At 40.7% G+C, this 23,829-nt stretch overlaps 1 protein-coding gene across 2 annotated transcripts in view; it reads right to left on the bottom strand.

Annotated features, from left to right (window-relative positions):
- Positions 1-23,829, bottom strand: part of adgra1b (adhesion G protein-coupled receptor A1b) — a 206,699-nt gene that overhangs the window by 118,238 nt on the left and 64,632 nt on the right. For both annotated transcript variants that reach the window (XM_086045684.1, XM_086045686.1), the window contains exons 7-9: positions 14,980-15,193; positions 4,468-4,632; positions 255-474 (exon numbers count right to left, since the gene is read on the bottom strand). In XM_086045684.1, coding sequence (XP_085901810.1) covers positions 255-474; positions 4,468-4,632; positions 14,980-15,193 — 599 coding nt within the window. The remainder of the gene's footprint in view (positions 1-254; positions 475-4,467; positions 4,633-14,979; positions 15,194-23,829) is intronic.

Here is a 23,829-nt window from a genome sequence, read left to right as displayed (position 1 = left end):
TATAAGGAGCTATCCAAATAAATCTGTTTTATCACAGTAACGGTGTACAGTATTTTAAATCCAGCCTTAGTTACTAATGGAATCATGACTTCTTTTAAAGAAATTAACTAGAATATTCGAACATAAACATTAAAAGATAACCCATCCCAAACCGCACAGTTTGATTTGGAAAGCCATGCGACGGTCTCACAAAGGCATGATTAAGAAAGTTTTGCAACACGTTTGTGTTCAATCTCTTTTTTTTTAACTGATACCTGGGTGAGCTCATGTAGCACTCGTGTGAGCTCGCTGGCATAAGGGCACTGAGTGTAATCTTCTTCATCCCACCGTCCAGTCCGGCCACAGCGTCGCCATGCCTTCTTCTCCTTATGGCTGGAGGGCTGTGGAGCGCTGCCCGAAGGATGACGGGCAGAGCCAAAGGTGGCAGGAGCGCAAGGTAAGAAGACCAAGATTCCAGCTAGAGTCTTTGGCCACCTGCAATTAGTATCACCATATAATCCAGAAAGATTATGTTTATCCAATGCATGTGTCTCAAACACAATTAAAAAAAAATCAATTTGAGGGTCTTTTTACCTTTTTCTCATGTCAGAATTCAGTCAAAAGTGATTTTGAATTTACATTTCAAGTTGAACATTATGTTCAGAGGTGAGCATTTTACTAAAGTTTGCCAGTCCATCATTCGTCATCCGTCAGCAGCATGGGTACCCGTCTGTCATCCATCAATCCGTCTATTTTTCCGAGTTGGACAAAACTGTAATTGTCTGTCTGTTGGTCTGTCTGTCAAGTTTTTTTAACCGCGCTTCCGTCAGTATAGATCAAAGGTCCGCCAGTCCGTCTATTGTCAATCCGGAATAAAAAAAAGGCCTAACAGAAATTAAAAAAATCCATCCATCCATCCATTATCTGAACCGCTTTGATTAAAATGGTAAAGTTTTACTTGATTTAACCGGAATCTCATGTCACATTGTTGCAAAAGGTACAATGTTAGTGGATTAAAATGCTTCCAAGTCCTTGCAAACCAAAATAAAGCATACATTACAGTAAATTAATGTTTTTTTTCATTAAATTCATATTTTTCTTCATCTGTCTTTTAGCGGTTGGCAAACAACTTTTGGCGCATTACTGCCATCATGTGAATTGGAGTGTGGGCATGAAAAATACAGTTTCACAACCTCCTAAACCCACTCTTTCCCAAAAATAAAAACAGAAATGTAAAACTTAAGTCACGTGAACTTCTCTTTTAAACTCTCTACAGGTACTTTATTACTTCTTAGATAAGCGGTTTGGATAATAGATGGTCAGCCTGAGAAACTAATGATTCTCTCTTTGGTGCATACCACCACCTGCTGTACACATACAGTCAATGCAGTCTGGGTTGCGATTCCGTCTCTCTTCAGCAATAAAGGGTGTTCGTCAATAATGGACTGTGAAGTCCGTTTAGACTTGACCAGGTTAGTTATGATTACACAGAGGGACGAAAATCTATGCTTAGCCCTCCTTTTTTTTTTTCTTAAGTTTCCCGTCTATCGTTTAACGTCAGCAAAACGGGCGTCCATCATTGAGTGATAGACGGACTGGTCTGTTGGTCAGTCGGATTGCACACCTCTAATTATGTCACTCAACAGAATTTTAAAATTTGCTACCACTGTGATGCATGAACTAAAAGAGAGGTATGTCCGCGGCTGGGCGATTGTAATGTAAAATTGGTTGAATGAACTTGCAAAAAGTGGCCTGGAGAAATGGCAGGAAACTGTTGAAAGGAGACCATAGAGGAATGAAGAATTGGGAGATCCGACAGGGTTCTTGGCTCGATGCACCTTGATGCACCATTCATATCATATCATAAATCCCTTACTTTTGGCTCCCCCCCATCACAGAGTTCATGGCTGCTGCACGAGGCTAGTGTATGACCGGCTGTGAGTGTGAGTGACAGTGATGGGGGAGAAATTCCGCAGTCGCCGCTGCTCGTTGTGGAAAGAAACCACAGAGAGACAGGGGATGGTAGCCAATCACAATGCTAGTCGTTTTTAACAAAGAAAAAGTTGCTGAAAATCTGTATAGTCTCCGGGTCAGTTCAGAACAATGGAATGATAAACTTGGAAAACTTGGAGGTTTATTCTTCAAGATCACTGATTCGCTTATTTCACTGTCAATCAAAGAGGGATTCTGCCTCAGACAGATCATCCTGTCATCATGCAGAAGCCGAGCATCCAGGCGATTGTAAGCGTCCCCATCGAAGCAGTAGATATTCAGTGTGTAAATGTGACGTGGCGCTCCGGGGGTGAGAAGGAAGTTACCCGTGATAAGTTGATGATTCTGAACAGGATGAACGTATTCTAGTGTATATTTAGTCAATGAAATGTTCACACAACATCTTATAATGTACATAATTTTATTACTTTTTTGGGGGGGGTTGGGTGGCTTTTAGCATTGTAGGTCCCTGTATGAGACTGTCGTTAGTATGGGGTATAACAATATATGAATGGTTGAATACTGACTCAAGAAAACACAATTACTGTATAATATTTAATGACATATTCTAGCCAGATAATTACTGTATGGATATTCTTGCTTAGACAAAGGACACATATTAAAGACAAATATATGTTGCCTTTGTTGTTTGCAAAGTATGTACTCCGTTTAAAAGAGACCAAAAGGTGCAGTTGAGATGGGGGTGTGTAGGGTGGGGGGCCAATGCTATGTATCCTCATCACTTGGAAAGAGCTACAATACGTAAGGACTATACTGCAGTAACTAGTTCTCTTCTCTGAGGGTGCCCAAGCATGTCTCTGCTCACACTCCCACTACCTAGTAATAAATGGAATTAAAATGGTCCCAAACTAAAAAAGGAGGCTCATTTTCCAGTCCATTACACCAGTGCTCCAAGAGAGGCTGAGTCTGTGTGCTTATGCAGTGGAGGAGGGCAACGAAGTACAGAGGCTGACAGCTGCACACTCACATGACCAGCACGAATGAGGTGGGCTTTACTGGTGATAGCTAGGATAATCAAGGTGTATGTTTTTTTCTGGGAAAATAGCAAAAGGAACAAGTGCTCCCAGGTTTATAGCGTTGCAGTAAAGGTCAGCCACAAGAGACTGTTATACTTGTGGGACTTCATCCCTTACATCCATGCATGAGTAAAATATTTGAACACACCATATTTTACTACACATGGCTCTACGAGACTGGTTCTCAACTGTTGTCACACAGGGACCCACATTTTCCTACTGTAGCTCAGTCGTGACCCAGTTTAATTGCTGTGAAATATTAATTAAGTGTGAAAAGTGAATGAATATCTAGACGGACGAATATGTGCAGGCTCTTCAGAGCATTTTTGGGGGACAAAGACATCCAACCCAACTTTGAATTGGCGACAAGGAGCGACCAGTATGTACCAGCTTATTTCTGCTGACCAAGGCTCGTTTAAACTGTTCGCATTGCAAAACAAGTCAGTGGAAGATGTAAAGTCAAACAAGATGAATAAAAAGTTCATCACAAAGGATCACAACAGACGGAGTGGAAACAACCGTCAAGTGACAAATTGTACGACCAACTAGCCGCCATGGGTCACGTTCTCGGACACCGGAGCAATGGATTCTGCTGAGGGGCTACTGACGAAGGTAAATATGAAATACTCACAGTAATACTAGGAATATTGTCATTTAGTTAGTTATCTGTTGTAGTAATTTCCATCAGAAACACAAATTGTGCGAGTGCATGTGTGCATGTGAGACATTTACTGTGTCTTATTCAGTCCTTAGAAATTTGCAATTAATTGGCATTGAATCTAGAAAACATCTATAAAGTTTCCAGTATTATGGAGTCAGTTTCTTTGTGCAGAAGAAAGGGTGGTCAACCTGTACAAGAATGAATGAAGCAGCAAAAAGATTCTTTCTGAGGTGGAAAGGGCTAAATTATCTTCTCCCATTCAGCCAATTCCGACAGTACTGGCGACAGAAGGTAAAGAAAGTGAACATTTTTCAATGGCCAAGTCAGTGACCTGATTTCAAGCCAATAGAACATGCTTTTCAGTTACTGAAAGTAAAAATAAGAAAGCAGTAAAGGCCATGGCACTCATTGAAGCAAAAAATGTCCTTCCAAGTATTCAAAATCATTATTGAATTTAAAATCAGTTAATACAATACCTTTGTGCCCCTGCCTGGAATTAAAGGTTGCAGAGGCTCATATGTAAGAACTCATGCTTTGGAATATCATGCTCACAGAATCTCTCAAAATCTGACACTCCCATCCGAACACACACAACTTTGCGTTATTTTTAAAAAATGACGGACTCAATCAATATTAATTAGTGGAAACGTAGCTGTGAACCTGTGGCTCCCAATTCTAATTTTTTTTTTTTTTTTTTAAATCAGTGTTTTATACTGTTTCTTTGTTTTTCTTGTGTGTGAGAAACTGTCCTAAAGCAGATCGTCTTGACCTAGACAGATCAGTCTAAAGCTGACTCACCTGAACTCCCCCTTGTTGTTGGTGATTCGGTCAGCAGGGCAGTATGGCGCAGACATCTCTAGGACAACTATCTCCATCTCCCGAGAACTGTTGCCACGGGAACTAGTCACTAGACACTCCCAGGTGCCAGCAAGGCCCACGTCAATGTTGGAGAGGACGACCTCACTGGTGGAGGAGCAAAAACAGGACTCACAAGACTTAATTTTTAGGTACATTTGACATGTTAATGTAGAAGTCACATACGGATGGATTAAAAGTGAGGAGGTAGCTCTTATGGCCTAGATAGACCAAACCGACGTCGGAGGTCCGTGAAGCGTCGTGGCGTCTGAATACGCTGTCTGATTAGTGTAGTGGCCACCGTCGTAGTGTCGTAACTCGTCAGTAAGTGTCTTGGGGGCCTTTACGCATGTTGAATCGGCGTCGCCATTCGTGACATTTGGTCACTCTGATTGGCTGTTAGCTAGCAAATCAGCGCTCGGAGCACCAACGGGAAGTGAGAAATGCGGATATACAGTGAGCACACCTTCGCCACCTTAATCTTCTTACAAGTACAAGAGCGAGGGTTGACAATTTAAGTATTTCACAATACCGTGTCAAGAACGTGATGGTTTACTTCGCGATGAGTTCATCGTGAGCAAAGAATATAGCTGAATGCATTGTTTACGTTTTTATAATCCCCCGGCCAACAGCTTTCCGGTTGGATTTTTCAATGAGAAATGAGAAATAGTGACTATTGGTGGTATGGAAGGGTATTACATTTTATGCATGCACAGAAGGTACTTTAATGGTCAGCGTCGCTGTCTGTCGTTGCGGTGTATTTTTCCAGTGTGACGTGCCGACAGCCGGCCGGACGCCACAGGGGGTAAGCCTCTGTCACTGTTGGCCAACGTCGTTTTGGTCTTTACAAACAGTTCAAATGAGATTTACCAAGGGGTTTAGGGTTAACCAAGTGTGAGTCATGACATGATTTTTGGGTGGATTTGGATTATAGCTGGATTACTTTAAGGTTTTAATGTGCATCAAATGTGGGAAGTTTAGATTTAGAAGAATTTTGGAATAAAAATTAGGATGTACAGTATGCGGAGGAATGTGTGTGTCTGACAAACTCATGTGTTCCTCAGTTTTGTGTGAGCACTAAGCATAGTGTTCACACAGAACTGGACTAAGCATAGACGAAAGCTATGGCCGCAAAAAGATTATTGCTCCCCCTTTATCAATCCTACTTCACAGAGACTCTTACCTCAAAAATATATCAGATTAAACAAACAGATGGTGGAAAAGTGACAAAAAAGCAAAACATAATGTTTATCGAGAAGACAAATCTTGAGGTCTTCCTGCATTACTGTGAAACAGCTTTGAATGACTGACAAGGCAATAGGAGTTACCGCAACAGTCAGCCTAGAATCTAATTTTAAATCCATCCATACATTATCAATACCGCTTATCCTCACAAGGGTGGCGGGGCGTGCTGGAACTTATCCCAGCTGTCTTCGGGCAGTAGGCAGGGGACACCCTGAATTGGCCAATCGCAGGGCACACAGAGACAAACATCCACACCTACAATCACACCTCGGGGCAATTTAGAGAGTCCAATCAACTTACCATGCATGTTTTTGGAATGTGGGAAGAAACCGGAGTACCCGGAGAAAACCCACGCAGGCACGGGCAGAACATGCAAACTCCACACAGCTTTCCGGTTGGATTTTTCAATGAGAAATGAAAAATAGTGACTATTGGTGGTATGGAACCTACAACCTCTGAACTGTGAGGTGGACGTGCTAACCAGTCCACCACCGTGCTGCCCCCTAATTTTAAATACGTAGTTTAATTTAATTATATACAGATGTAAAACAAAAATATTGCACACACACATGCGCAAATATACGCTTATACTGTATATATTAGGGGTGTAACGGTATACGTGGGTGTATTAATATATTTCGGTATGACATGTTCGGTTCGGTCCACCTTGCGTGCCGTTTCTGGTCAGTTTTTATTACATGCATGGGCGCTATTGACTGTTGCATGCGGGAGAGGAGAGTGCCAGAACAAAAGAGAAGCCAGTACGCCAGAAGCCATGATAAATCATAAATGCATGATAGATGGCATTATTATTTCATACGCAAACAAGCCAGAGCTCGAAGGTCCCCTGTACACTGCGGTCTCCTGTTTGGGAACATTCTGGCTTTCTGGTACGTGGATAAGCCCGAAAGTTGTGTGCCGACATTGCTACATGAGATTGGCGTCTATGTTGCAGGTAGCACATCTAACATAATAACGAATATCCGACTTTGAATGTGTCTTAGACGAGGAAGCAAGCAGTCTTTTTAGCCAAAAACATTCAACTTAAATAGCGAGATTTATATATTGTAGCATCTTCCAGGAACACGCCGTCAGACGTAGTTTAATTATCACCGTTTTTTTTGTATTATCATGTATACATATATGTATACATATGTATGTATACATATACATATGTATACATATACATGTATATATACATGTATATATGTACATATGTGTATATATACGTATATGTGTATATAAATGTCATCATGTCATGTCATCTTCCAAACCGCTTATCCTATACAGGGTCGCGGGGAGTTGCTGGAGCCTATCCCAGCGAAGGCAGACTACACCCCGAACTGGTCGCCAGCCAGTCGCAGGGCACACACAGACACCGTCACTGAGCGAGAATCGATCCCACGCTGCCCGCACACAACTCGGGCATGTGTACCACTACACTATCAGTGGACCTGTGTATATGAATGTGTTTGTAAAAAAAATTTAAACATCAAATGTTTGTATTTTTCAATCTTTTTTTTCATTTTCAAATATGTCCACAGTATTTATCTCATTGCCAATTTTTTTTCATCGTAAAAATATTTGTATTTATTTTTTTATGATGCTTCATCATATCATTTTTCCATCATTGTCAAACCTTTTTTAGTATTTACTTTATAAAAACTGTATTTTTTTTCCCAAAATTTCTACTTTTCTAGTTGTGTGTATATATATATATATATATATATATATATATATATACACAAACCTATATATATATATATATATATATATATATATATATATATATATATATATATATATATACACACACAAACACAAAACACAAAAATAAACGTATATTCCTCTCATGGAAACCATTATTAGAACTCCTTGCTTATAGGTTTAGTTCTGCCCACCAACACCACAATCTAGCAGCATTTATTTGCTTTTTTCCAATGAGTCATCGAGGAACCTTTAAAAGTAAAACTACGTAAAAGTCCGACCTTACGACAGTGAATCTCCTGTAAGTTTGGTTGCAAACTGAGCAGGTCAGCTTCCACAGGAAACAAATCAAACTGAATTAAACAATGTTCTAATGCTTTATAAATTTAAAATGAATCTCCAAAGTTAACGCTTTAACTTTGACAGCCCTTATATATCTATATCTACAGTATATCTACATATACCAACTTTACCTGTTTTACGCTCTGCCTCATATATATTTATATTTACTGCGGGTATATGAAATATTTGAGAGCATTGGTGATATTCTTTATGTGGAAAAGGTTTTTCGACCTTTGAGTTCCTCTCATAAAAAATAGGAGCAAAAACAAAAGTGTTATATAAAATGACTACCTAATCCAAGCCCAAATGCATTCATGGGTATGCATGCAGGCACACAGACACACAAACCGGCCCCCACCCCACCTCACACACATACACGCACAGCAACGTTCCCTGTTTTACGCTCTCGTGCAGCCTGAACATCCCAGCCACCCCTTCCCCCAGCGTACTGCTGCATCCAGCCAAAACAAGCCAAGCTGTGGACATCATCCAGCTCGGCCTTTTACAATGTGATTTTCCTACATTATTAGAAAACGGTCACCGACACACAGAAGATAATAACACATGAAGAAATCAGTCAGTTGTGAAAAGCAAAAGGAAAAGGCACATTTATCAACCACTGGCCTACATACAAAGTAACACTGCACCATTACGGAAAAAAGACCCAGCGGACTCATAAGGAACATTTTTATTTGCCAGTTGATGTCTAACTAATTGATTGTATAATGATTCTTACGATACAACAAAGTTTCATTTTGTCCTTCTGTCCAACACATTTTTAAAAGCTAGCCCAACTTTCAGGGAAACATAAACATACTTTTTTGTACAGGTACATAAAATGTGACCCAAAATAATTGCAACCAAACCTACGGCTGATAAATGTGTTATTAAATAAAGCTGTTTATCTCATGTGTCTAATAGAAAATGAAGCGATGCCAACAATTAATTTGAATAGATTTTCTAAGCACAGGACCTTTTGTGTGGAACCATTTAAATCTGTGCATGCTAAACTTCGAAGGAAGGTCATTTTCAATTCACATACTTGAAGGCAGAATTTACAGCCAAGATCAGAGCTAATTGCAAGGGAGGAGATTGTTATTGTGATTCCTCGATTGGCTAGTCCAGGGTGTACCCCAAATTCAGCTCGGACAGGCACCAACTTGCTCCGACCCTGAGGACAGGTGGTATAGAAGAGATGCCCAAGAGGTGCCGTGGCACCCTAGTTTGCCAAAAGAGATCATCGGGAGTGCTTCAGGAAATTATACAGTTTCACTTAAATTGTCCATTTTTAATTGAAAATAAAAATAGAAAATAAAAGCCAGCAACATAATGAAGAACAATACAATGGTCTTCTGTTAGATGGCTGAAAGTACAGTACACCTGTGTTAGCACCTGTTGCCATAAAACAATTCATGGATTCCTACAATTAGATTATCTTTGTGTTCGATTGCCGTCACATTTTTCTTATGTAAAATGAGTGCTGTGGCTCAATAAAGGTTGGGAAACGCTGCAAAAGAAGATAGGTGGATAATTGTGGTTCCAATTGTAAATGTGTGGAACTTCACTGCATCATACTGAAATAGATGAGCAAAGATGACCCTTCTCATTTAACTAATTAAGGAACAGTAAGCAACAGAGATGGCAAGTAACTTAGTACAAATATTCATCACTGTACTTAAGTAATATTTTGCAGTACTTTATATTGGATAGTGTTTCTCTCAAAGAACCTGGCGAATATTGCATTGTTGCACTCGAACATTCAGTTGTTTGTAGAGTAATAAGATTTATAATTGTTAATTTATTCACATGTATTATTAACAATAATATAATTTCCCCAATCACATGCATTTGATGTGTCACCCTAAAGACTGTCCCAACCCACCCCAAATGTATCATAGGTACAAAATGACCATCACAACCTGCCATAATGACACAAGTGCCCAATCAGTCAATCACGGTCGACTGGTAGATTGCCGACTGCTCCCAAGTTGTGTTAGTGTAGTCTACAGCCTGCGCAACCTAGTCTCACGTCAACAAAAATGTATTAAAAAAAAAGTAGGTCAACTTTAACCTATGGTAGTGCATGACCTGGATGATAGTAAGTTGCTTGCAGCTAAAGAAAGGGAATCTGGAGCGGCATTTTAAAATGGTGTACACTTGAGTTATGAGAGGGATGTTCTTGCAAAAATGTCTTTGCACGCTACAAAGTGCGTCCCTGAGATTTACCAGTTTTGTATCTGGTTAATTTTTCTGTTTTGTTCATATTAATGTTACTCATGGCTCATCATGCAGATGAACGCGCATGCATGTGTGTGTGCGTGTCAAAAAGTGGAACCTCAAAAAGGTGTAACATAGGTTGAAAGCAGAGCTGGCCAGTCCCTGGGCCCGGCCGGTTGGACCCTCCGGCCCGGCCGGATGCCCATTTTTGGAGTGGGGAGTGGGGACTGACAAATAAAAAAAAAAATGGCTTGACTAAGCATGGCCAGTAGTAGATTTTAGTCTGGCCCACTAATCGGCCCTCATGCGTTTGACGTGGTCGCCAGGCGGCCAAATTTCATCTCAGCCTACTGAGTGAAAGGCTTCTTTTTAGGCTTCTTTCTACTCCCGCGTCGACGCGAGCGTCAACTGCCGCATTGATTCACGTGACCGATGCATTGAGCTGTTGGCGACAGGTCTGCAACACATGCCACGCACCCATCGGGAATTGTTGCTGCTCTGATCGGTCCATTATGTCACCTGTTGCGATGACATACAGTTTCCCACACGGAGAGGAGGAGAGAGAGGATGCAGCACGCAGCTCGTTGCAGCTGCAAAGCAAACTAGTTTGGCAATGAAATTAAATGCATAGTCTAGTCATCTCGGTCCCTTTATGGTTGTAGCAGGCACGATATCTATTGTTGTTGCTGTCTTTTTGAAGCGACTCCCCCCGACTTGGTACTTAACTGTTTCAAAACAACATTAAGATGCGTGTAGCACTCAAGTATGACACTGGCACATCAAGGTGGAGTTCATGCACTTCCTCTGGCGTCTTTCCTACTTCCGGAAATACGCCTTAGCAAACCTGCTGTGTATAGTGATTTGCTGGTAGGCCTATGCTTGTATTTTGAAGGCCGTGAACGAAGGGAAGTGTGGAAAATAAATAAGTAACTTGTTGAATGCGACTTCTGGCCGTCTGTTGGACCCAAATAATTATACAATACGACAAAACCAACCCCGGGGCTCGCAATGGAAGTAAGCACATGCAGTTGGGTAAGTAATAAAGTACTAGTGGCACATTTTGAAGCGTATCCACAGCGGGTTCGAATAGTGAATTAGCCAGCTAATGATCCTTAAAAAGCCTCTGCCGTTAGCATCTCTCTCACGGCGGTGTCAATCACAGACACTTTTTTTTTTTTTTTGGGGGGGGGGGGGGGGGCGGAACGAGGCAGGGGGTGATAATTTTTATGAATAAGGGCAGGGGGTCGCGGCCGGAAGGGTACCCAGGTGAAGGGTGGAGGGTCGCGGCCGGACCGGCAAAAAAGGGTCAAGTGCCCAGCTCTGGTTGAAAGAAAACAGTTTTTTCTCTGGAGCAACGCATAATTTCTGTAGTAATATTTCACAACCATTTTCTTCCTAATTTTGTTATAAGATTACGCTGATTAAAAATGGAAGGGATTAAGAGGGATACAGCCAAAGTTTCTGCTGCAGCTTGCCACAGGGCTGTAAAATTGTTGATTAATGAAACATGAATCACAAGATGGCCCCTCTGCTACTGCTAGTACAGTTAATACTGGGAGTTTGGCCTAACACCATTACTCAGCAGGGGTCTAGCCCACATCGTAGAACTATTGGGCCTCAGGGGGTCTGAGGCTGTTATGCTCACTGTGAGAAATGTAAACAAAACAGATCATCTTAACACAGCTTCCGCAGTAAATAATCCACTGTAATTACATGGCACAATGTGCAGGAGGAACTGAAGGCTAAACGAAAGACACACAAACAATGACTAAACAAAAAACTGAGAACATCACACTTAAACCTTGACCTGTATAGCCAAAAGAGTACACAATGCTTCCACGTCTTGTGTGACTTAGCCAAAAGCAGGATGACTGCAATTGAATGCATAGCCTGAAACATGTTGAATTCACCTTCAAAGAGGTCACTTCACTGAGACTTTGGCATCTTTGCTTGCACTGCTGCAACACTGTGTGACAAATCCAGACATAGGCCTTAAGCCACGTACTAAATCTTGTGTATTCAGTCACTCCCCTCTGATGGGACATGCGGGGCGAAGCTTAATGACTCAGAGGACATTGATCCAAGGTGACAAACCTCAAGAGGGGCCGCTGTGACTCATCAATTGTTCACTCTGGTTAAACAAGCATGGAAAATGACTATGTGTTAAAGAATAAGCCTTTTAGATTGGAGTGTTTATTTTTTGACTTAATGAAGAAATGAAGTCAAAAGATCTTTAACTTCCCCCACACAACAATTTAAGATGCAGCACTGAGAAAAGGTGAAGTTAGCTCAGACACAGTTTTTGTTGGACTGTGCTCTGTGCTCACTTACCCCTTATGAAAATGGCTTCTGATCCTTGTAGGGTTTCTGCCGATGAGAAACATTTGAAGTGCCAAGATAAACATGGCCTCCATGGGCTCTGCTCGTTGGAACAAATTGCATTATTTGTGTTTACTACAGGCAAACAACGGGTAATCGTAAGTAGGGCCTTCAGGAGCAATGAAGAATTTACCATGTCTTATGAAGGGCTTCTATGAATAGGGCCAAGTCATCACAGTCGGTAAAAAAATCGATAATGAAATTAATTGCCGACAAATATAACTGTTAAGCAATTGTTGATATCAGAACACATACAGTGCTAAACACATTTATTACATCACCCAGCAGGGTGCGCTCGTCCCCATTCGCCACGTTCGCCAGTGACGAGTTAAAACGGGGAGTGGCATGGTAAATATTTTTTGTATTTGCCACTCTGGTAAAGGGTCAATTTGTCAGTCAAAACTCAATTCGCGTCAAAATCACAGGAAGCCCCAATGTCCATATACAAATAATGTGAATAATCTCATAAATCTCCACTTTATGAGTGGCTACAGTACAAAGATTGAAAGATGCTAGTCAAAAAAAAAAAAGAAAACCAAAACAAAAAAAACACTGTTTGTCAATTCAATTGTAGGAACCATTTCATGCACATCTATGTAATCTACCAAGTTGACCGTTAGGGTCATCATTGTATTTGTTTTCAAACCTATTTAGGCTGCAAGTAATCATTAGCAGGTGTGCGATTAGACAGGGGGAGCAATACAGTTTTTGACAACAAGTTCGTCAACATGTCAACATTACACCTTCATCAAAGGAATTATTAATGCGAACAAGCGCATCAAACCCCTATGTCTAGGCAGCTCCAGTGGCTTGAATATAAGATTAGCCACAACACCAATGACACATTGTTCATCAAAGATGTGCAAAACAACTTGAAAAAAAAAATCAAGCAGGATGCCTGACACTGCGAAACACCCATTTAACCGCAACCAAAATCATCATATCATGTGTAAGTGTTTGGGTAAATTGCCCTGGCTTCGACACTTTGAGGATAACAGTATGTTTGTTTGTTTTTTTTCTGTAAAGTGTGTGAAAAAGGGTGTGGATAATATGGTAAGGATATTCAAACGCTTTTATGAGAGGGAAGTCGGCAAGGGTCGCTGAGGGACGATGTCTAAAACACAAACATATTGAAGACCACAGGTACGTTTGTTACGCTCTGTCTTTGACCCGGTTTAATTCCCACTAACCTGGGATGGCACGCGCAAACACAACCAACACTTCTGTTGTAGTATAAAATCATTTATCATTAAAGCACTGTTGCAGTACAATGTGAATTTAATTTATTGCTGCCTGTTAATATTGATGGCCGTCAGTAAGTTATCATTAAAAAAAATACACTTTCCACATCCTTTTGGATTGATATTTTGTTTTATCGTTAAAAAAAATGCTTAGTTTTCACTGAACCCATAGTAATGCATTGTTATCAAGATATCCGGAAAACATATGGCGAAATGACATTTTGGCCTTATCGCACATCCCTACATGATTTCACAAGGCAACTTATTTAATTAAATATTCATCAGATGAGAGACATTTGTCATGAGACAACTTGTCACGTTGACTGCAAAACCAGTAAAGCCACATTTTACATCATTGCAAGATTTGCAATCTAATTGTTCAAGACAAACCTCCACTGAACAAGTTGTGAATTATCAGCGAGTACACCATATATAGAGCATAAAACAACTTCTGAAACTATTATATTGATTCCGTGAGGGAAATGTTATACCTTTCCAAAGATGGAGCAAATAAACTGCCAACCATGTTGCCAAACAAATCATAAAGCATTATAGTCATTTTAATGCACAATAACGCTTGTGTCAGCAGCCCATCAATAATTATTGTAGAAGAGAAATTAATACAATTGGTTGTAGGTTACAGGAGAATCCTTAACTTTATTGCAACAATTATGTTTCAGCATCTGTTACTCTTAGCGTGTGATCAGCAAGAGCTGCGGGATGGGCTGCAAGGCCAACCTCTCTCGGGACGGGCTGCAGATTGCTCAGGGATGATGGCTTCCTGCCAAGTCAATTCTTTCCTGTCCTTTCAGATCCTTATCAAGGGCACCAATAACTAAACTTAAATCCCAGCTACTTTAGATGATTGAGAGATATAGAGGGAAGGAAGGGGATGTGTGTGTATTTGTGTGTGTGTGTGCGTGGGAGGTGGGGGAAGCTTTACATACATTATGTGTAAAAGCTACAAAGGCGTTATCAGTTTTACGTTTTTTTGTGTGAACTGGCATGCAACATTTTCTAATATTAAGGGCTCTATTTTAGTGGCCGGAGTAAATCCTGCGGAGCATGTGGCATATCGTATCTGTGCGCTGAGGCAGGTTAGACCCGATGGTGGTAATTTTGCAGATGAACGCAGTCCGGCGGACTTTTGAGAGGGAAGGCTGGGAGTGGTCCAAGTTCAAGTTCAAGGTCAATGTCAAGGTCAAGGTCAAGGTCAAGGTAAACTTTAATTTCCCCGAGGGGCAATTTGCTTTGCAGCCAGCAGTCAACTCAAGGACACATCAACAACAATCCACTCATACACAACCATATACAAAGAATATACCTGGTAAGGAGACAACAGTCATGAAGCACGGTTTCCTCCACATAAACACCTCGGTCCTCTAGTGTGAGCACAGTTTGGCCATTGTGATGCCACTGCAGCTCAACTGAAGGGTCCAAGTATGTGACAGTGCACTGAAGAGGCAGGCGGTCTCCCTGGAATACCAGCTGCCTCTGTGAAGGGATCAAATGAAAGAGGGGCATCTCCAGAGCTCCATCTAGGAAATGAAGAGAGGATAAAACAGCAAGGTCAGCATATCAAGCATCCCTTACCCCACTGCTGACGCATTAAGGTAGTGCGTGAGCTCAAGGGATATGTTCTGCATCTTTGTGATGAGGTGAGTATTAAGACTCGCTCTGGAGACATTTTTCCTGTCGTGTCTGTGGATTTAACATCTACAAATGCAGCATCAAAAGCAGGATTCTAATCCATTATTGCTTCATAACATGCATAAACCCTGGCACCATGCCCGTAAAATAGCTTTGCATACACATTCCGTCAAGGTCATAGTTATCACACGTCATTCCCACATGTTGTTGCTGTTGCTGTGAGAGAAGAAGAGCAGTTGATCAAGAAGAACAGCCTTGAGCACTCCTCTGGACTCTCCTTGACTCCCTGTATGCACATTACAATGGAAGGCCGTCGCAAAACCACTTACTGGATTATTTATAGTACATTGGAAGCATACTTTTTTTTTGTCAGTGAGTATGATTATGGTAACGATTAGAAGACAAGCTGTGTACTGGCATGTGTCTGACTTTCATAAAACTCCTCCAGAATCTGCACATGAGGCACATATTGTATGCATGATATTGAACTCACGTACTGTAGACAAAGCTGTGGTCTGAGACCACTGACTGTCCATTTTTATTTATGAACCAGGATTAGCCTCAAACCTTGCCAGCAAATTATACCACCTTGGGAATTATTTCAGAGGGTGTTCAATACAAGGCTTGACATTTCTTTGGACGTGCTCCAAAGAGCAACACAGTATTTGCCTCCACTTGTATGAAATCAATTTTGGCCGTTGCTGCCATTTGACAGGCAATTTGACATATGCTTCATAAGTCTTCCATACATCAAAACACTAGTTTAAAAGAGACATTCAGAAGGATTCGTGTCATCACCTGAATGTATACAGCAGTATTCAGCAAAACTGTTTGGCTATTGTAGAATAAGTGAACAGTATATGGTATTGCATTGTTTAAACACTGATTATATACAGTAAGTGTGAGGGAATTTACAGTATGTCCATTTATCCAGAGAACACTTGTGAGGTTTGGGCTCTCTACTGCTTCAGAATCAAATCCATACGACCATGCTTGCGATAGAACAAAACCGTTTGTACAAAGCTGACATACAATTGTCCTAAATAAATTCAGTGGCAACTCTGGAGTCAACATCTGATGAATTAGGAGGTGTATGCCACAACTATGGGTCGCTGATGGTGTAGTGGTACACGCGCCTGAGTTGTGTGCGGGCAGTGTGGGATCGGTTCCCGCTCAGTGACTGTGTGTGCCCTGCGATTGGCTGGCGACCAGTTCAGGGTGTAGTCTGCCTTTCACCCATTGTCAGTTGGGATAGGCTCCAGCACCTCCTCGCGACCCAGTTCAGGATAAGCGGTGTGGAAGATGACACAAGACACACATGCCACAACTATTTCCTTAAGTATTGACCAATACCAACGATCAATGTCAACATTTAAACGTCTCTTTGTCTGTCTCTCTCAGATGATGATGATGGTGATGATGATGATGATGTGGCACCCTTGGTGATGACATCTGTGTAATTATTTTATCGCCCTCTATCACCATGTTCTATTGTCCATAGCTTAGACTAGTTTGTGTAATTATGCTAGTGACAGACTGCATAAACAGCATGGTGGCATTGACTTTTGAATAAGCCAAATGTTACTACTGTTGCAAAAAATGCTTTGCCACAACATGGCCTTGTATTTGCACATTGGACTCTGCCAGAGCAAAACACGATTAGTGGTTGCAAGTCAGGTAGTGTCAAGGAGAGACAAAGGCAAAACTAAAAACCAAGTTGTACATATTGTTGTTTGGGGGAGCATAAAAGTATATCAGCATGGCTTTGTCTATGGAGGAATCATTCACTCTTATGATACAGCAAAACAGTCCCCTCCAGAGCATGATATTGTTTACTACATTTAGAAATTAAAAGTCTGCAGTAATAATGACAACTGTTCACTCTTTTACCACACTTTGGCAGAGAACTGCTTAACTTGAACGTGTGTGCTTTGCATGCTGAATTTTTTTTTTTAATCATATTGAGATTGGATATTGAGATGTATACATGATATATTGTATCAATCTTATATCTGCTTATCCTCTTTGAGGTGGCTCGTGAGCCGAAGCCTATTAAACAGTATATTATATATCTCTTTCAAGCTTCGGTCCTCAACCAGAGGCCTGGGAAATTGGGGGTTGAGGCACATGGAATTCAAAGGCATTTGTAGTTGTATATCTGTATGAAATGTAGGAGGAAGCAAGACTACCCAGAGAGAATCCATGCAAGTATGGGGAGAACAAAACTCCACACAGAAAGCCAAAAGATGAGATTCAAACCACAAACGTCAGAACTGCAAAGTGGATGTGTTAAACCCCGGGCCAAGTGTTACAGTAACATTTTTCATGATGGCAATATGAACTCCCAAAAAAATTGACAGAATCCAACTTACAACCTTAGGGGCTTTCAACATTTGAGGTTCTACTGCATTATGACAATAATTCATAGAAGGTAAGAGCCAGATCTGGGCATTTTACTAAAATTCCCCGGTCCGTTTACCGCCTTCCACCTGCAGCCGGTGTACCCTTCCGACGTCCGTCAATCCGCCCTTTTGTCTGGCCGGAACAAATAGTAATCACCTATAGGCCGGTCCGCCTATCATTTTAAATGGGCTTCCATTTGCGTTTCCGTCTACAAACTTCGATCAACTTCCACTCTTGCTCCCATTACTCTAAATAGTAATGCGTGAATAACATAGGATTCCGTCGGCAATCCTTGACAGCTAAACTTATTTTCCATGTATTTATCAAATAATTGTGTAAAACAAACTGTTCAGAACAGCTCAGTTTAAATTATGATAATGATGATAATTAGTGAAAGAGCAAAACTGATTTCAACTCAAGTCAACTTTATTTATATAGTATTTTAAAACAACCATAGGAGGTACTGTACATGGGGTAAAAATCTATCAAACAATAACAAACAGTGAAAACAGTAAATTAATAACACAAATCAACAAAAATACTGTTTTATCAATGAATAATTATTAACCAATTAATTAATTAATCAGTGCATATCGGTAGATGAGCTCAGTGAGGTAAGGTCGGTCGAGACCATTTAAAGTTTTGAAAAAAAATTAAAGCATCTTAAGTGCTCTACAATTTTACATCCAGGACTTCACATTTGAGGTGGTTGGTAACACACAATCTACCCAGCACTCACATTCCACTGATAAAAAGTACAACTTATCCCATAAGGCCACGCTTCTACAGAGCGAGACTTGGCTCATAACACATGGGACCTGTGGGATAGATATGGGAATATTACCATGAACTGCTAGGCTGCCAGCCTTGTGTGTGAAATGACAACTTGAATTTATCATTTTTCAGACAAACCACTTCAACAGTTTTACTTGTCTAATAAACTGTAGACTGATTTATATTATGAGACCACAATACTGTGTGGCTGGAATATAACATCAGTACACTTTATCCTAATAAAACCATCTTGATATCACTAACACACAAGCTAACTCGACATGAAATAAATGCATGAAACATACAGGACTTCACTTTGATGATTAATGCAGTTATTGCAATTTTGTTGTTTGATCACAATAGATTGGTTTATTTACATTTCAAAAACCAGAAGCGGCGGCACGGTGGTCGACTGGTTAGCACATCCGCCTCACAGTTCAGAGGTCGTGGGTTCGATCCCGGCTCCGGCATCCCTGTGTGGAGTTTGCATGTTCTCCCCGTGCCTGTGTGGGTTTTCTCCGGGTACTCCGGTTTCCTCCCACATTCCAAAAACATGCATGGTAAGTTGATTGGATACTCTAAATTGCCCCTAGGTGTGATTGTGAGTGCGGATGTTTGTCTCTGTGTGCCCTGCGATTGGCTGGCAACCGGTTCAGGGTGTCCCCCGCCTACTGCCCAAAGACAGCTGGGATAGGCTCCAGCACGCCCCGCGACGCTTGTGAGGATAAGCGGAACAGATTTTATATATATATATAGATAGACAAACCTCCGCACTCACAATCACACCTTGAGGCAATTTAGAGAGTCCAATCAACTTACCATGCATGTAAACCCCACACAGATCGAACCCACGGCCTCTGAACTGTGAGGCGGACGTGCTAACCAGTACTTTGTTTCTACCATTACTATGACCTTTAACATTGAAAACAATGGAATTCTTTAGGGAGTGGAAGTAAAAATAAACCACTGAGATATGTGGTTGCATAAGTGTGCAAACCCTCATAACTGTAATCGTGGCTATGTTGAAAATCAAGCAATCACACAATAACTCATATTAAATAGAAGTCAGCATAATACCTGCCATCATTTAAAGTGCCCCTGATTAACCCTAAATAATATTCATTTGTTCCATTAGTTTTTTCTGTCTTTTTGTAATCATGTCTGACAGCAAAAGCAACGGTCCGAAGAGGTTTCCACAGCATCAGTGGGCTTTAAAGGTTCTGTTCTAAGATGTTCATCAAGAAAAGTGCACAACATAATTTCCAAGGCAGAAAATACTTTACACTGGCCATAGTGAGGACAGACATCCTCCAGTGGAGAAAATATGGCCCAGCAGTGATATGACCAAGAACTGGATGTCCCCTTCATGACAAAAGTGGTCAGAAAAGCAACCAAGAGGCCAACTGAAACATTGAAGGAACTGCAAGAATTTCTGGCAAATGAGATGTGACAACATCTTCATACTGCATGTCTAGGATATGGTGGCAACACATAAACTATATCTTATCAAGAAAAACAACCAAGCCTGGATACATTTTGCAAAAAAATACTTTACTGCTTAAAATCTTCCAAATGCATAACCGAAATACTTGATCAGATTAAAGCAAGTTGAACGTTTTGGCCATACATACACATATACACCATACCGACACTCAAGCATGGTGGGGGCGGCATCAAGCTTTGGGGCTGTCATAACACAGCTGGAGGTGGGGCCTAAGTCAAGGTGGAGGATATAAAGGATCAATCATCTGTGTGGCGATCTGAAGGGGGCTGTGGAGAGAAGATGTCCTAGCAATCTGACAGATTTGGAGCGTTTATAGCAAAGAAGAGCGGGCAAATATTGACACATCAGGATGTGCCAATCTGATAAACCCCTTCACACAAACCAAGTGATGTAATTTAAGCCAAAGGTGCTGCAGCAAAGCATTAGTTTGAAGGTGTGCATATTTAGGAATCCAGGTTATTTAACTTTTTTTCCCAACTTTTTAAAGTTTTTTTCTTTTTTTTTTCAATTGAGTTGTATAGTTTACAGTATCTGTAGGTCACAATAATGGTGGAAAATGTGAAATGATTTATCTTTGTCTGTTTTTTTTATATCACAAAATCTTGGCATTTGAACAGGGGCCTATAGACTTCCTATATCCACTGTATATGAGGCAATTAACACTTCTTGCAGTGCAATCAATTCTTTATACTTTGAGCTCAGTATTTTCAAGATAAAATGTAAAAAATAAGATAAAAGCAAGATGGCCATGGCTGGACGAAACAACAGCCTGCCCTGACCTCAATGCAAAAAGCATCTGTCTTTAGCAGGAAGCCACAAAGCACTGCACGATTACCCCTAATTTGCATCATAGGTTGAACCGCTTGAGCAAGAAACATATAAACATCTTATTTTCTTAAAAACAACAGGAGTATATGACAAGTAAAGTTGTATTGTGCTATGTGACAGTAGTCATCATTGCTTCTGAGTTTGAGTCAAGTCATTTTAATTCATATTTTGTCAATTTAAAATGTGTTAGGCTCAAATATCTCTGAGTATAGTCCATATAGCCTGGCACAGGGGTCGGCAACCCATGGCTCCGGAGCCGCATGCGGCTCTCTCATCCTTATATTGTGGCTCTCGTGGCATGGAAAAATAAATTATACGTGATTGAAGTGTATGCTATTTGTCTCAAAAACGTGTATCATGTCTTCTTATTAAGTCAAAGTTTTTGACCACTTTCACATGTGGTCCTAGATCAAATACGTATCGGATTTTTTGCAATGGGACCGCAGTCTGAACCGCCAGGTCTCATATATCAGACATTGACGTCATCCGGCGCCCAAAACACACTCCGCGTGGATGGAGGGAGAATGCTGGCAGCCAGGGAGATTGAAAACAGTATTGACTTTATATTTGGTTCATTTTTTACGCGCGGTTATGACATGACACCATCTTTACTGACGTCTTCATGACCCACGGACATAGAATAATGATCCTGACATGAGTTTAACAGCAAGTATAAAATGTCTGTACTGGTCTGCAATGTACATTTCTATGGCCCATATCACAAATCACTATGTTCTACCCTTGTAAATGCAGGTAACCTCATCATTACTCTATATCTGATTGGTGCATTTACACTACAATCAGATATCCGATACTATGTATCGTATTCCTATCCACATTTGAAAGAGACCTGATTCACATTTAAGGTCATCTAATTGCATGCATTTATTTTCTTAATGCAGTGTGACATATGTAACGAAAATGGATGTCAGATTGGGTGAACACAGGGGCTTGACCCCTGATCCTCCTCAGCCAGACCTGGAATACACATAGTTGGCTTTTTCAACCTACAAACTGCACGATTCTAGAGCAAGTGCAACCCCTAGTGGCGAGTGTGAAGATGGACTGACCCACGTCTACAACTGGAAACTAATTAAAATGATGTTTTAATTAGCGTCCAATGTGTTTGTGTTGATCTGCCTCCACAGGACATATGAAATGAAAACAATACCCAATGCATGATGTTTGAATTATATTGCAGTTGTAGTTGTGTTCGATTTCTGACCACTTGTGCAAGAAAAAAAAAACACAACAATTTTATCATGTGTTCCATTATCCCGGAGTGTGACCGACCTGTTGTTCAGTGATTAAGAAAAAAACACAGCAACAGGTATTTTTCACTTTTCTGCTCACGTATGCCAAGCTCTAAAAAAGTTATTTCACAAGTTTGGGAAATCGCTTCTCTCAGTCATTTCTTTCATGAGCATGCGCAGCCTCTATAAAAGGCCGTGCAGAATTTATTGAACTTTTTTTTTCCATTTTTGGACTCTACTTTTTTTTCTTCTTGCTCCCCTGTGATGTCATTCTCCACGGCGACGCTTCCTCCCCCTCCCCGTGTGAGCGACGACAACCAACACCTGTAAATGCAGTTTGCAATTCCTACAAGGCATACCGTTGCTGCATAATCAAATTGTGAATGCTGACCTTAACCTGGTACGCTAGCTCACCGCTCATTACACGTGCAAGCACGCACACCCGCATGCACGCACAACACCCACAGACACGCACGCACACACACATCATCCAGTCCCCAATGCCCCTTTCCTCACAAACCGTTGATATTAGTTTTCGTCATTTATTTAGACTTTCCTTTTATAGGATTTCTTTATTGTGTTTGTATTTCTGTTTCTGAACATTGTATTGTGTTTCATTTAGATTTCAATTGCTGTAGAATATAAATCATTGTCATATACAGAAATCTAGTGTGAATTGTGTGTGTTTGAGTCAAAGTTTCAATCACTGATCTGGTAAATCGGACTCACATAATCCTAATGTAGCACCTTCACATATTAAGACTGAATTACGAGGACTTTTCTGTCCGTTTTGTCCAAAAATTAACCCAAAACGGGCGCGGTGCCCCTAGCGGCGATCGAGAGTTAGTGCAGGCATTAACTCGAATCGCCGTCCAATTATTAAATTAATATTTAATACTAAACAATCGTGGCACATAAATGCATATTATTCAACTTGAGAGCGGAAAAGACATAATATCACTTGAATCATACAGTGTAAACAGTGTAACAATGTACTGTGTAAAAGTCTAAGATGAAGAGAGGACACAATTCTTTGGTTTTATATTTAAAACCGTCATTATGAGGGCAGACAATGCTGATGTGGCTGTGCTGTACAATGTGAAGCCATTTGAAAATCACAACCGAATGGTAAATAATACGGCTATAATACGGCTATTGTAACAGCACACACCACACACACTATATCAATTGTAAATTGTCTCCTGCTAAATGAACAAATTAAGTATTGTAAACCGGAGATGTGCTGCGAAGAGGTAAAAATATCCAGCATGGCTAAAGTAACAGAACCAGAAAAAAACCATAATAGATGCTTTCAGTTCCTGAAAGATGGGTGCCTCTTTCTGATGTTGGTTGTCATCAGTGGCTCTTTCACTAGTAAGTGAACAAAAATGTCCCATAATCGCTTTGAATTGTGAGTGCAAATTCAAAATGCATTCCTTCTGATTACATAAAATAATACAATGATGTTTTGTGGTGCAGTACTATCAGAACGATGCAGCCTGTCAATGCATGATGACAGTCTATGCCCTTTAACTTTTCAGGAAAGTGTATTACATCAAGAATGCATATAATGCCTTTTTTCATCAAGCACATACATACAAAGAACATGGAACCATAGCCAACAAATAGCCAATGATTTTCTCATTCCAAAGCTATATCCCCCGGCTGGAAGCAGATGTAGGGACAAGAGAAGGATGAATCTATTTCATGAGACGCAATTCCCTTGTGGACTGCAGCATGACGCAATGGAGGGGATCAAAAA

Source organism: Filicampus tigris, chromosome 11 (assembly GCF_054856515.1).
Source record: "Filicampus tigris isolate MCC_2025a chromosome 11, RoL_Ftig_1.0, whole genome shotgun sequence".
NCBI lineage: Eukaryota > Metazoa > Chordata > Actinopteri > Syngnathiformes > Syngnathidae > Filicampus > Filicampus tigris.
The sequence above is the reverse complement of the archived record's forward strand: the minus strand, read 5'-3'. Positions and strand labels throughout refer to the sequence as shown.